A 14,491-nucleotide genomic window follows, 5' to 3' on the forward strand; every position below is an offset into this window, starting at 1 on the left:
TATTTAGATCTATGATCCATTTTGTGTATTTTTAAAAATATATATTTGTATTTATTTTTTGAGAGAGAGAGATAGAAACATTCATGAGAAAGAAACATTGATCAGCTGGGCTGCACCTGACTCTCCCCCACCCCCCCGCATACCCCCTACTGGGGACCAAGCCAGCAACCTGGGCATTGCACCCCAACCTGAATCCAATTGGGACCTCTCAGTCCATGAGATGACGCTCAATCCACTGAACCACATAGGCTGGCCCATTTGTTTTTCACATGTACTGTAAGATTTTGTTTACTTTTGCCTAGGATATCCAAATGTTCTATCATTATTAGCTGAAAAATCTTTTCCTCCACTTAATTGCCTTTGTCTTTTGTTGAAGATCAGTTGACCATATATGGGACTATTTTTGGAACTCCTATTTAGTTTCATCTATCTGTTTCTTTTCCTTTACTTCAATTCTGCATTACCTGAGTTAATGTAACTTTATAATAAATATTGAGGTCAGGCAGTATAGTGTAAGTTATTCAACTTTGTTCTTCTCTTTCAAAGTTGGTTATTTTAGGTCCTTTGCATTTTCATATAAATTTTAGAATCACTTCGTCAATTATTTTTTAAAAAGTCTGCTTGGATTTTGATTGGAATTGTGTTGAATCTATAGATCAATGTGGAGGAGAATTGACATTTTTACTATATTGAGTCTTCTGACCCATAAACATGACATATCTGTCTTCTTAACTTTCTATCAGCATATTTTATGTTTTCTGTGTACAACTTGTATATCTTTGATCAAACTTATCTTTAAGTATTTCATATTATTGTTGCTATTTTATTTATTTATTTTTGTTACAGATGTTTCTCCTTTTCCCATTGACACCCTCCTCCCCATCCCCCCTACCTCGTCCCCAGCTTTGTTGTCTATGTCCATCAGTTATGCATACATGCATATAAGTCCTGTGGTTTATCCCTCCCCCCACTTCTGAGGATTGTCAGTCTGTACCATACTTTTATGACTTTGGGTCTATTTTGTTCATCAGTTTGTTGAGTTCATTATATTCCAGAAATAAGTGAGATCATGTGATATTTGTCTTTCTCTGCTTGGCTTGTTTCGATTAGGATAATACTTTCCAGGTCCCTCTATGTCGTCTTAAAGAATAAGAGATCTTTCTTTCTTACAGTTGCATAGTATTGTTGCTATTTTATATTATTGTATTCACTGATTTTAAAGAGAGAGGAAGGGAGAGATTGAAACATTGATGAGAGAGAACATGCCCCCCACTGGGGATTTGGCCCACAATCTGGGCATTTGTCCTGACCAGGAATCGAACTGGTCACCTCTTGGTGCATGGGTCGACGCTCAACCACTGAGCCACACAAGCCAGGCTATATTTGCTATTTTCTGTTGTTGTTTTTATCCTCACCTGAGGACATGTTGCCATTTTTTTGTTCAGATAGAGTGGGGAGGGGGAGAGAGAGAGAGAGAGAGAGAAACATCCACGTGAAAGGGACACATCGAGTGGTTGCCACCTGCACGATCCAACCAGAGCCGGGACAAACTGCAACCGAGGTATATGCCCTTAGCAGGAACTGAACCCGGGTCTCTCTGGATTGCAGACCGATGCTCTACCACTGAGCCAAACCAGCCAGGGCTATATTTGCTATTTTAGGTGGTGTTTTAAATTTCAATTTTAGTTGTTTGTTGTTAGTATAACACAAATACAATTGACTTTTGTACATTAATTTTCATATTCTGTAGTCTTGCTGATCTCATTTATCAGTTCCAGTAGATTTTTTTTGTAGATTCTATTGGATTTTCACCACAGATCATGTCATCTGCAAATGAAGCCAATTTTATTTCTTTCTTTTCAATTTGGATGCTTTTTAGTTCTTCTTCTTGCCTCATTGAACAGGCTAGAACCCTCTGTACAATGTTGTAGAAGTGGTGAAAGCAGAAATCCTTGCTTTGTTCCTAATCTTAGGGCTAACACATTCAGTTCTTCACCAGTAATTATGTTGTTTATTATAGATTTTTTTTTCCAATCAAGTTGAGGAAGTTTTGTTGTATTCCTAGGATTAGATATTAGATTTTGTCCAATGTTTTTGCTGCGTCTTTTGAAACAATTATACAGTTTTACTTTCTTAGTCTTAGTCAATATGGTAAATTATGTTGTTTGATTTTCCAATGTTAATTTAACCTAGCATTTCTGGAATAAACCCCTATTTGGTCATGATGTATTATCTTTCTTAGACATTGTGGAATAAAAATAGCTAGAATTTTGTTAAGGATTTTTGCATTTACATTTATGGGGATATTTATGTAGTTTTTTTTTTCTTTTTTCTTGTAACATCAAATTAATGCTGGCCTTGTAGAATGAACAGGAAAGTTATACCCTCTTCTTCCATTTTCTGGAGGATTTTTGTAGAATTGGAATTACCTTTTCTTTAAAAATATACCCTGTTAACACTATAAAAAAGAAAGCTGGAGTGGCTGTATTACCATTAGATAAAGTACATTTTAGAGCAAAGACTATTACTAGAGAAAAGAGGGTCATTTATAAAGTGGGTTATTTGACCCCGGCTGGTGTTGCTCAGAGGTTGAGCATCGACACATGCACCAAGAGGTTGCCAGTTCGATTCCCAGTCAGGGCACATGCCCAGGTTGTGGACCCAATCCTCGGTGGGGGGCATGCAGGAGGCGACCAATAGATGGTCTCTCTCATCAATGTTTCTATCTCTCTCTCTCTCCCTCTCCCTGTCCCTTCCTCTCTCTCTAAAAATAAAGAAAAAAATTAAAAAAATACAGTGGATCATTTAATAATGATAAAGTAATTTTCATAATCAATTTCATTAAGGATAAATTCATCAAAATAACAACAATTCTAAATGTTTATGCAACTAATAGCAGAGCTTCAAAATACATGAAGCAAAAACTGATACAACCAACAAGAAAACAAGAATAATCCATAATTGCAGTCAGATATTTTTATACTTCTCTTTGAATAATAGAATTAGTAGACAGAAAATTAATGTTCTAAATTCTACAGGATTTTGAAAATTTGAAGTGTCAACCAACTTGATGTGATTGACATTTATAGTACATTTCACCCAACAACTGCAGAATACACATTCATTTTAAATGCACACTGAACACTTACCAAGACAGAGCATATTCTGGGCCACAGAACAAGTCTCAATAAATTTAAATGATTTAAATTATACAAGGTATGTTATCTGATCATAATGGAATTAAATTATAAATTAATAACAGAAAGATATCTGGAAAATACCTCAATATTTGGAGACTAGGGAAATTAGAAAGTATTTTGAAATGAAGGAGATAAAGCAGTACTTTGAGGAACACATCCTACCAAATGCTTGTATTACAAAAGAAGAAACATCTCAAATCAATGACCTTAGTTTTCAAGTTAAGAAACTATAAAATTAATATAAAACTCAAACACACGTTAAAGGCAGAAGAAAGAAAATAAACGTTAAGAGCAGAAATAAATGAAATAAAAAATAAAAACAATAGAGAAAAACTATGAAAACAAAAGCTGACTTTGAGATTTGAGATCAGTAAAGTTGATAAGCCTCTCTCCAGATTGATCAGAGAAAAAAGACACAAACTACCAATTTCAGGAATGAGAGGGGGTAGATTCTTTATATATTAAAAGGACAATAAAGGAATGTCAACATAGTTACCTCAATAAATTCAACAACTTACATATCTTTACAACTATTAAGCTCACTCAAGAAGAAATAGTAATATTTGAAGAATAGCAATATAAGGAGAAACATTTGTTGAATTAAGGAATGTTAGCTTTTACTATGGGTAAGGTGCTGAGTCCAGGCTTAAGTGATAAATAAAGGATTTTCAAGCCCAAGCAGCTCTGTCACCGGCGGGGATTAAAAAACAATTAAAGCTTAATATAAATCGATGCAGAAGAGTCGGGGAAAACCGGGTCAGGAAAAGCGAACTAGTTAAAAATGTTTATCAAAGAGGATATAACCTTGGTAAACATATATGCACCCCCCAAAAAGTGTTTATCAGACCAAGAACTGCTTCGTGAACCTGGGCAGGCTGCCCTCCGCCGACTGCTTGGGGTCCAGCTTTGGCATCCAGCCTCAGGGTCCCCGCCTTTCGCCGGAGGCCGCAGGGGTTGAACTACCAGCTCCCGCCAGGCCCGGCCCAACAGTCACGCGCCTGCGCATTCTAGCAAAGCGCGCGCTGGAGGGGCGGGGGTGTTGCCGGAAGTGTGACTTCTCTGCTCTTCCCATCCGGGGTCACGTCGGTCTTCTGGGTGTTTCCGACAGGGCTTTCTACGCCGCTTTTTCGGCGACTTTTTGGTCTTCCGCCTCCTGCCACCGCCCTCAACCTCCCACACCGTGCTGGCCCTGCTTTTCTCGTGCCTCCCCCGGCGGCCGAGTTCGGAGTGTAGAACGCAGTCCGCGTTCGGAGCCAGGCCTCGCCTCCGGCCGCTGCCTGTCCGGGCCAGGCGAACGCTGCGGCCGAGCGCGTGGGGCCGTCGCTCTCCGGCCTTGGAGCTCCTGGGCCGGCGGTGCCGGTAGGCCCTGTCCCAAGGACACCTGTGAGTCAGAGGGTTTCGGAGCGGGACGCGCCCTGTAGGCCCAGGTCGAGGGCGCGGGGCGCGGGGAACTTTTTTGAAACTACGGTTTTGTTTTCGCGGGAGGTTCCGGCAAGATCTCTTCCCAGAGTTATGGGCGGCCCCCAGGCTGCTGTACTTTCTGAAGACTCTTGGGACCGTTTACGTTTTTTTCACTCGTTTCTCTTCCTCGTGCCTGCCCTCAGTCTAGGACCCAAAGAGGGAGATTGCTGTGGGATCCCTGCATGGTGTTTCAGAGGCTGCTTTAAATGGGCGTGACATTGCCTCGGTTCTTCACTTTCCAGGAGGGTGCGCAGAGTGGGACTGTCGGGTTGTCGCGTTCAGCCCTCGTACATGGGCTCGTCATCTCCTTCTAGGCCAGGATACGCGGGATTTCTATGTCTCACAACTTCTGGGATACAAAGTAACGTCTTGTTTTAGCGCTCCCAGCTTTTTGTTTAAAGTAACAGTTGTTTTAGTTTTCAGTAGGGTTGCCAGTAGGGTGAACAACAACGAAACAGAGAAACTGTAAAAACTCAAGCTAATTTGGCAATTCGTTAACAGATGTGTAGTAGTATATGATTTTGTGAGGAGAGAGCCTAACTGAATACTTATGTTTGTATTATAGGTAACATACTATTTTCGTAAATGCCATCATATTGTATGGTTTAGTATCACAAAGTACAAAGCATTAACATGTACTGATTAACAGCCAAAAAGCTTTTAGTATGTACTGGTAGCCAGTAATGGTAACATTACTTTGTTGGTGTGCTAACCCCAATTAAGTGATCTGGAAATGATGTGTAACAGGTAGGCCCCCATGTGAAACAGGTCATTTAAGAAGTGTCCTTTTCAGCGGGACGGTGTGGTTCAGCGGTTGAGCATCCACCCATGCACTAAGGTCGCCAGTTCGATTCCAGGTCAGGGCACATGCTCAGGTTGTAGGCCGGATCCCCAGTGGGGGACATGCAGGAGGCGGGCAATCTATGTTCTCTCTCATGGATGTTTCTCTCTCTCTCTTCCTTGCCCTTCTGCTCTCTCTAAAAATCAATAAAACATATTTTAAAAATAAATAAAAAATGATCCCTTATATTGTTTATGACAGATTATTATTTTGGTGACATTTTTATCTTCATAAAAATCAGAATTGAAATGTATTAGAGAAAAATGTTAGAAAGAGGAATTGAAATTCATGGGCTTTTGGTTTACTTCCTTATTTATAGATGGTCTTGCAGGATATTAATGGAGAGTGTTAAATGCCACTGGTTACATTCCCTAGGAATGTTCCTCTTTACTTTTAGGGCTGACTTGGTAAGAAGCCGACTTGAAGGCCAAGATTCATTCTGAGGAGAATCTGACAAATATTTTTGTCAGAGGAACTCCAAAAACTTCACTTCTTTTCTTGGAATTTGAGACAGGTCAATCTCAATATTTATCCTAAAGTAAACTTTTTGGCTATGGACTCATTCTAAGCTTTCACGCCTTGGATAATTGATCATTAGTTTTGTAGAGTACTTCTGGGCCACAAGACATCTTTTGACTATTCTTAGTTTGGATCTGACCTTGTAATGGGATAGGAATAGGTGAGGTCTGGGCTATTAAGTAATTTTCAGTCTTCAAATCTGAATGCACATGTATGGAACTTTACTTATTTATTTTTTGTGGTACGTGCCCCTAGAGGGAACTGAACCCGGGACTCTTGTCCGCAGGCTGATGCTCAACTGCTGAGCCAAACTGGCCAGGGCTAGAACTTTATTTGTGTCTGGTAGAAAAACAGACATACAGGGTGGAGCAAAAGTAGTTGTTCATATGGAAAATAATACACTAATTAATAAGTAATATAAGAATAAACTTTTTCATGCTCAACTATAAATCTACTTTTGCCCCACCCTGTATTATTTATAGGTGTAAACTAAGTATTTTAGAATTTTAACTGTGAACTGATTTAAATAAATCTGAAGATAAACATTTTAATTCTAGTTTTTCTGAATACAAATTCCTTCTCTTATTGAGCATATCTATAGTATCTGTATTCCAACAAAAATGAAATATCAAGCAAAATTCATTACTATAATGACTTGTATTAATGTCATTTTCTCAGGAATCATATGAAAGAGTAATTATATTTTATGGGGATTTGGGTCAGGGAAGCAGAGTAAAGAAGGCCAATAAAGTATGAACCCAGGCAAAAAGTAGAATAAGGTATTAGCTGCCAGTCTTGAATCTGGCATTCTATGATTATTGAGTATACTTTTAATAAAGGATTTTCTTGCCCAGCTGGTGTGGCTTGGTGGATTGAGCATTAGTCCCTTGCACCGAGAGGTCGTTGGTTTGATTCCCAGTCAGGGCACATGCCCAGGTTGGGGCTCATCCCCAGTGTGGGTGTTAAGGAGGCAGCTGATCGATGTTTCTCTCTCATTGATGTTTCTATCTCTCTCCCTCTCTGTCTAAAAAAAAAAAAAAATCAAAAATATATTAAAAATAAATAAATACAGGATTCTCGGGAATCCTGCTTGGTTCAAGATAGTTTCTATTTCTTCTGAGTAGTTAAAATTAGTACAGTGTAGTAGATTTGATAGGATTGCTTTGTTTTTTTATTCTCACCTGAGGACATTTCTGCGTTTATCTTCAGATAGAGAGGGAGGAAGAGAGAGAAACATCGACTGGTCACCACCCACACGACCCCAGTTGGGGCTGGGGACAAACTGCAACTGAGGTACATGCCCTTAGTTGGAGCCAAACCCGGGACTCTCTGGTCCGCGGGCTGATGCTCTAACTGCTGAGCCAAATTGTCCAGGGCATGATAGGATTGCTTTAAAAAAAAAAAACTATAACAAGAGATAAAATACTGCTGAAGAAAGTTGACAAACTTGTTTTCTGGAGGTAACATGTGTCTTTGGTTCAAATTCGAGAGTCAGGCACTTGGGATGAGATCTGATGGTGGTCAGAGACTCTGATCCTAAATCTGTTTGAATCTGCCCTGGCAGGGTGGCTAGGTTGGAGTGGCCTTGGTTGGAGATTCCCCATCTGGGCACATACTTAGGTTGCGGGTTGATCCCTGGTTGGGATGTGTGCAAGAGATGGACCATTGGTTTCTCTCTCTCAAAAACAAAAACAAAAACAAAAAAAAACCAAAAACTAGAAAAACATATCCTCGAGTGAAGATTAGAAAAAACAAAATCTGTTTGAACCCTGTACTGGTGAATCTTGCTATCTGTGGCCAGTTTAGGGAATTTTAATCTTACAAAATTGAAAAAAAAGGGGGACAAGGTTTGTATGAGTGATTGTTTTTTGTTTTGTTTTTTTGCAGATCTTTCTTTTTTTCTCTTCTGTTGTCTCCTGCTCCAGTTTTTCCCAACCATCTGGTCTCAATCCCTGGAGGCAACTACCTTTTTTTTTTTTTTTTTTAAGCTGCTTAAGTGTTCTTTTCCTCTTTTCTTAAAAAACAACAAAAAACTTTTATAGCTCATTCTTTGGATTGACATCTGCTGAACCAAGTAGGTAACTGATTATATTTACTTTTTATGTAACTCTTTAAGTATTTTTTTTTTTCTGTAGTTTTGTAATTTCTCTTATTTTTAGCTTGCTGCTTTTCTGTTCCTATAATTATTTCTGCTCTGTCAGCAGAACTGCTTTCTATGGTCAAATACATCAGGTAATCTATCAGTTAACTTTTTTTTTTTTCTCCTTGGATATCTTCTTGAAGCCTTCTGTCCCTGTGCTCTAATTTAAGCTGTTAACTTCCATTTACCATCATCCTGGGTAATTTACTTTGTCTCTACCCTGTGTTGGAGCTTCCTTTTCCTAGCTCCCAGGCTTTATTTTATTTTTTTTGATACCTTACATGTCTAAACAGGTTTTTATTCTTCCTTGCATTGATAGTATAGCTGGGTATAGAATTATAGCTTGAGAGGGTTTTTCTCAGAGACTTGAGGACATTGACTTAATTGTTTTGTGGTTTCTGCTGTTGCTTTAAAGCCATTTTTATTACCAGCCCTGTGTTTGTTTTCCTCTGTAATTTTTTTTTTTTTTTCCAATCCTCACCCGAGGACATTTTTCCATTTTTTGTTCAGGTAGAGTGGGAGGGAGGGAGAGGAACAGAGAGAGAGAGAGAAACATCGATGTGAAAGGAACACATCGAGTGGCTGCCACCAACACAACCGACCAGGGCCGGGGACAAACTGCAACCGAGGTACGCGCCCTTAGCGGGAACCGAACCCGGTCTCTCAGGACCGCAGGCCGACGCTCTAACCGCTGAGCCAAACCGGCCAGGGCTCTGTAATCTTTTATAAGCTTCTTTTTTCTGATATTCTGAAATTCTGAAATTTTACCTTCATATGCCTTGATAATCATTTTTTTTTTTTTTTTTAATTGTGCTTTGTGTTCATCCGGCCCTTTAAGTGTAAGGATTGGTGTTCTTGTCTTGGATATTTTCTTTTATTTATTTGGTAATTTATTTCTCTGTTTTTCCTGGAGCTTTTGTTATGTTGGATGTTGGACCACATAGTTTGATTCTCTTCTGTTTTCTCTCCCATTCTATTTCCTTTCTTCCCTCCTCAAGTTTTCCTTTTTGTTCCTTCTAAGAGATTTCTTCAGTGTAATCTTTTAACTTTCTGCTGGAATTTCTGCTTTCAGTTTTGTGATTTCCAAGGGTCCTTTCTGCCTATTTTTTTTTTTTTTAATCCTTACCTGAGAATAATTTTCCTTTTTTTTTAAAGTATAGGAGGGAGGGAAAGAAAGAAAGAGACAAACATGTGAGAGAGACACATTGATTAGTTGCCTCCCCCATAACACTAACCAGGGCCAGGGATCAAACCTATAACTGAGGTCATGCCCTTGATCAGGAATCAAACCCGAGACACTCTGGTCCTTGGGCCCATGCTCTCTAATCGCTGAGCCAAACTGGTCAGGGCCCTTTCTGCTTTTTAAGCAGTATACAGTAATACCTCGGTTCTCGAACGCCTCGGTTTTCGACCAAATGGAGATTCGAGAAACTTTTGTCTCGGAATCCGAACAAATATTTGGAACTCGAACTTCCGAGATGAGCCGAGTTGAGCCGAATGGCGTTCATTCGGCCCAGCGCGCCTTGCTTGCGTCATCAGTGTGAGTGCAGAGAGAGAGTCACGCTTTGTGGAGTCACGCTTTCCTATTGGTTTCATTGCTTTGGTTCTCGAACAATTCGGTTCTCGACCGTCCTCCTGGAACGAATTATGTTCGAGAACCGAGGTATCACTGTATTCTTGTCCTGTATATGCAGTGTTTTTTCTTTAGTTTTTTTTTTTTTAATTGAATTTTCATTTGTTCTTGACATTATAGCTATTTATTCTCAGATTTATTTATTTTTTCTGGTGATCCATAATGTCTGTTTTAAGTGAGAGCGATTAGAAATCTAATTAGAAGCTCTGTGTGCATGGGTGGGCTTTTCAATAGTAGACTCCATTGTACTTGCTAGCAGGCTTAACTTTTCTTTGGTGGAAAACTGTTACTATGTTCTGTAGGTTCTCTGGTTAACTGTATTATATGGTTTTTTTTCTCTCAGTTATTCCATAATGAGTTTTCTAATTTCCTGCTTTAGGAAGGTGGGCTGGGGATTGTTTTCACTTTGTAGACATTACTTAAAACTTGTTTTCACTTTGTTACCTTATCTTATTCTGTAAATTTGTAGCCTTTAGGGATCAGTCATTGCAAAAGAATGAATATCTAATCTCCTGCCTGGGTCAGTGAATGGTTCTAATTGCTTTGTGTACACGTTTTCCCCATTCTTGTGGAACAAGCTCTCTGTTATTGGAAGTCCTCTGTATTATTTAGACTTTGAAGGAATTCTCACAATTTTATAAATAGTTATTAGGCAATACAAATTCCTTCCCTTGTTTGATAAGGCTTGTATGATCTCAATCATAGGAATCAGGTAGTCATATGATGGCTTATACCTTTACATAAATTATATTGGGAATAAATATAAGAATCTGTAGGGTTTAATTAAATGTTTCTCTTGGGTAGTTTCTTTTTATTACCAGAGTATGTGGTGATAACTTGATTTCTAAAAGACATTGATATTAGGGTACATTAATCAGAAAATTAGAAACATTGTGCTATCATTTGAATAATACTATGGTTAACGTAGATTTAAAATTGATTATTAGGCCCAGCTGGTGTGGCTCAGTGGTTGAGCATCGACTCTTGCACCAAGAGGTCTCTGGTTCGATTCCCGGTCAGGGCACATGCCCAGTTGTGGGCCAAATCCCCAGTGGGAGTCATGCAGGAGACAGCCAGTCGATGTTCTCTCTCATTGATGTTTCTATCTCTCTTTCCTCTCCCTTTCTCTCTCTCTAAAATCAATAAAGAAAAAAAAATTAACATTAAATTCATTATTAGTGTTTTGTTGCCTGTAGTTTAACAAGAGATATATTTGAATTTTTAAAAATAACTTTGCAAATGAAATTCATAACTTGATACTAATTGTTTTAAATAACGGATCCTAGTTACCAAATAGTTCAGTAACTTTAAGCTATAATAATTTGTCTTTTAAAATGATTCTAGGTGGAAGAATACATGTTCACTTTTAGTGAACAAGAGCATGTTCCCAAACTCAATTTTGGGTCGCCCACCTTTCACTCCAAACCATCAACAACATAATAACTTCTTCGCTCTGTCACCAACTCTTTATTCACACCAGCAGCTCATAGATGCACAGTTCAACTTTCAGAATGCAGAGTAAGTATGGTAATATTTTGGCCCATATCATTTGTAAATTTTGTTTTCTACTCATTGCAAACCCTTTTTATATGAAACATTTGAAGTTAGAGAAAATGTCATTGTGACTTGTTTTCTTTTGATCAGTGAAATAATTTACTTTTTCTGAAATTGATTTTTATTTTTTAAGGAAAAAAATGTTTATTACTACTGTTCTTTCTTTTTGGTAGCTTGTCTAGAGCTGTGTCACTACAGCAGCTGACATATGGAAATGTCAGTCCAATACAGACTTCAACTTCCCCATTATTTCGAGGGAGGAAGTAAGTACTTTTTATTTAATTATTTTAAAAGAAAAATTTGTATTTCTTAGAACTATGTAACAATGCATTTTTTTATTGAAATTGTATGGATACTATGCTCTAATTTTTTTTTTCCTGGGATGTGTGTGATCAGTTATATCATAGAATTTTAAAACTTCTATTTAGTGTTTAAATGATTTTAGGGACCTTTTGTTGATTTATTCCTGCCATTTTAAGTTTTAGATGGAATGAAGCTATATTTCTTCAGAAAACTACCTTTAATTGAGATTTTTAACTAAATGGCTTTCTGTATTTCTATGCTAGGGCTGCCATAACAAAGAACAATAGACTGGGTGGCTTAAAGAACAGAAATTTATTTTTTCACAATTCTGGAGGCTAGAATTCCAAGATCAAGATGTTACCATGGCAGGTTTGGCTTATTCTGAGGCTTTCCTCCTTAGCTTGAAAATGGCTGCCTTCTCTCTCTGTCCTCACACGGTCATCTCTGTGCCTGTGTTTTCTGTGTTCTAATCTCTTCTCCTAAGGAACATTAGTCTTACTGGATTAGAACCCACCTATAATGACCTCATTTTGACTTCTTTAAAGGCCCTATGTCCAAAGTTACATTTTGAGATACTAGGGGTTAGGGCTTAAACATGACTTTTGAGGGAGACACAATTCAGCCCATAACACCTTATTTCTAGTAAAATTTACTACCATTTGGTTTATCTAAATCTTATACATTTAAGGTTCCATGGTACATATTATAATGAAAATTTCTACGTGAAATAAAGCTGTCTATGGAGAAATCAAGAGCCAATTAATTATAACCAGTTTGATTAAAAGAAAATATATCAAAAAGTAATTATAATAGAATTTTGGAGGTGATTATTAAAATGTGATTTGGCAATATTTGAAAGATGTTGCTATTTAAAGCCTATATAGACATTTCATAATTTTTGTGTTCTATTAAAAATAACACTGCCGCCCAGCCAGTGTGGTTCAGTGGATCGAGCATCAGTCCCATGGACTGAGAGGTCCTAGTTCGATTCCTGGTCTGGGCAAATGCCCAGTTGTGGGCTCGATCCCCAGTAGGGGGTGTGCAGGAGGCAGCCAATCAATATATCTCTCTCACATGGATGTTCCTCTCTCTAAAAAAAACCATTAAAAACAACACTACTTAAGAATTACTGATTGTATGATGTAGTAGACATTGTTCTAAGGACTTTACACAGAATAATTTGATTAGGTTTCACAACACTTTATGAGGTAGATACTATTATCCCTCTTCTGTTGAGGAGAAAGCTGAAACACACAGGATTTAAGCTATTAGTTATTCAAGTAGAATTGGTATAACTGTGGTATGAACCCAGGAGGTCTGGTTCTAGATCCTATGCTTAGCAGTACTGAGTTGTTCTTCAGAGTCGTCATTGTGGAAAGCTATATAATGATGCTAAAAGTCTTGACTGTATTCAGATTTTTAATTTTTGAAATTGCCTTGATAGCTAATTTGTGAATCACGAATGAAAATAAATTATACATATTTTGAAACTAAAATTGGCATTCTCAATAGAAGATACTCAAAATGTAAAGCTCTAAATTACTTTTAATGTTTAAAAAATTAGGTATACATCTTAATGTTTTTAGCACTGTTCACTTTTAGTGAACAGGTATAGGAGTTCCAGTTATTTGTGGTTCTGTCAAGGAGAGAGAAATTGGCATAATGCCAAAGGAGTATTACAATAAAAACCTTCAGTTTTCACCTTGGCTGGTTTGGCTCAGTGAATATAGCATCTTGGGTTTAATTCCCAGTCAATGGCACGTACCTGGGTTTTGGGTTCAATCCCTGGCCCTGGCCAGGGTAGTCCCAGAGGCAACCAATTGATGTGTCTCTCTCACATCAATGTTACTTTCTCTCTTTCTCTCTCTTATCCCCTCACCTTTTCCCTCTCCTTCCTCTCCCTCCCTCCCACTCTATCTGAAAAAATCAATGGTTTTAGAGCTTAAAAGGAATTGGGCCATTTCTTATGGCATAAAGTATTACCTATATGAACAACTTAATATATCAGTGGAGTAAATTTTTTTTTCAACAAGTAATTACTTTTTAATGACTTTTCCCTTGCCTTTTATTTAGAACATTTTAAGCCTCAAGAAAAGTTTAAAGAATAATAAATCAACACCTAAATTCCATTAAACCTAAATTAAATCAATTAAAGTTTTGTTACATTTTTTTCTGCCTCTTTTTCTTCCTATCCCCACATTTTTTTCTGAACCATATGAAAGTAAGTTGTTGACATCATTTCACTTTACCCCAATACATATCAGTGCATTTCTCCTAAAAACAAGAATATTCTCCTAAATAACCAAAAATGCATTGATCCTGTCCAAGAAGTTTAACAGTAATATACTATTATCTGAAATGTAGATCATTTTTAAATTTTCTTACTTGTCCAATGTCATTATAGTTTTTTTCAAAAAGTATCTCTTAATTTGTTTTTTTTTCTACTGATGAGTCAGAACATAGGTGGACTCGAAGAGCCTTTTTAAAAATGTGTAGTGCTCAATTCACTTAATTTTATCCTCTCTTTAGAGTTTGGATCTTTTGTTGTTAGCGGTTCTATAAATAGAAATTTTCCTCCAAAGTTTTCACTGCTGAGATGAAACACTGGAGTATTTCCGAAGTAGGAGACTAACCTTAATGTATATATGTAGTTTGTTTTTGTATATGCTTTTTTTCTTAAGATGTTTTTCTAAGGCATCTTTTGTGATGAAGATGAGTATTTTAAGATTCACATAGCGCTAATAATGTGGCCTTACTGAAAAAGTCAATATTGTCATGTTATTTATATATTCTTAATTGTTTTCTGTTTGTTATCAGAAAGTTATACTTTTAAGTACTAA

The 14,491-nt window shown here is 37.5% G+C and overlaps 2 protein-coding genes across 5 annotated transcripts in view; one reads left to right on the top strand and one right to left on the bottom strand.

The window, feature by feature from the left end:
• MTX3 (metaxin 3) overlaps positions 1–14,491 on the bottom strand; it is a 760,898-nt gene that overhangs the window by 438,601 nt on the left and 307,806 nt on the right. The window lies entirely within an intron of this gene.
• TENT2 (terminal nucleotidyltransferase 2) overlaps positions 7,967–14,491 on the top strand; it is a 57,493-nt gene continuing 50,968 nt past the window's right edge. For all 4 annotated transcript variants that reach the window (XM_036279093.1, XM_036279089.1, XM_036279090.1 and 1 more), the window contains exons 1-3: positions 7,967–8,095; positions 11,139–11,312; positions 11,522–11,611. In XM_036279093.1, coding sequence (XP_036134986.1) covers positions 11,176–11,312; positions 11,522–11,611 — 227 coding nt within the window. In that variant the 5' untranslated portion in view covers positions 7,967–8,095; positions 11,139–11,175. The remainder of the gene's footprint in view (positions 8,096–11,138; positions 11,313–11,521; positions 11,612–14,491) is intronic.

The sequence above is a fragment of the Molossus molossus genome, unplaced genomic scaffold (genome assembly GCF_014108415.1).
Source record: "Molossus molossus isolate mMolMol1 unplaced genomic scaffold, mMolMol1.p scaffold_m16_p_3, whole genome shotgun sequence".
Taxonomy (NCBI): Eukaryota; Metazoa; Chordata; class Mammalia; order Chiroptera; family Molossidae; genus Molossus; species Molossus molossus.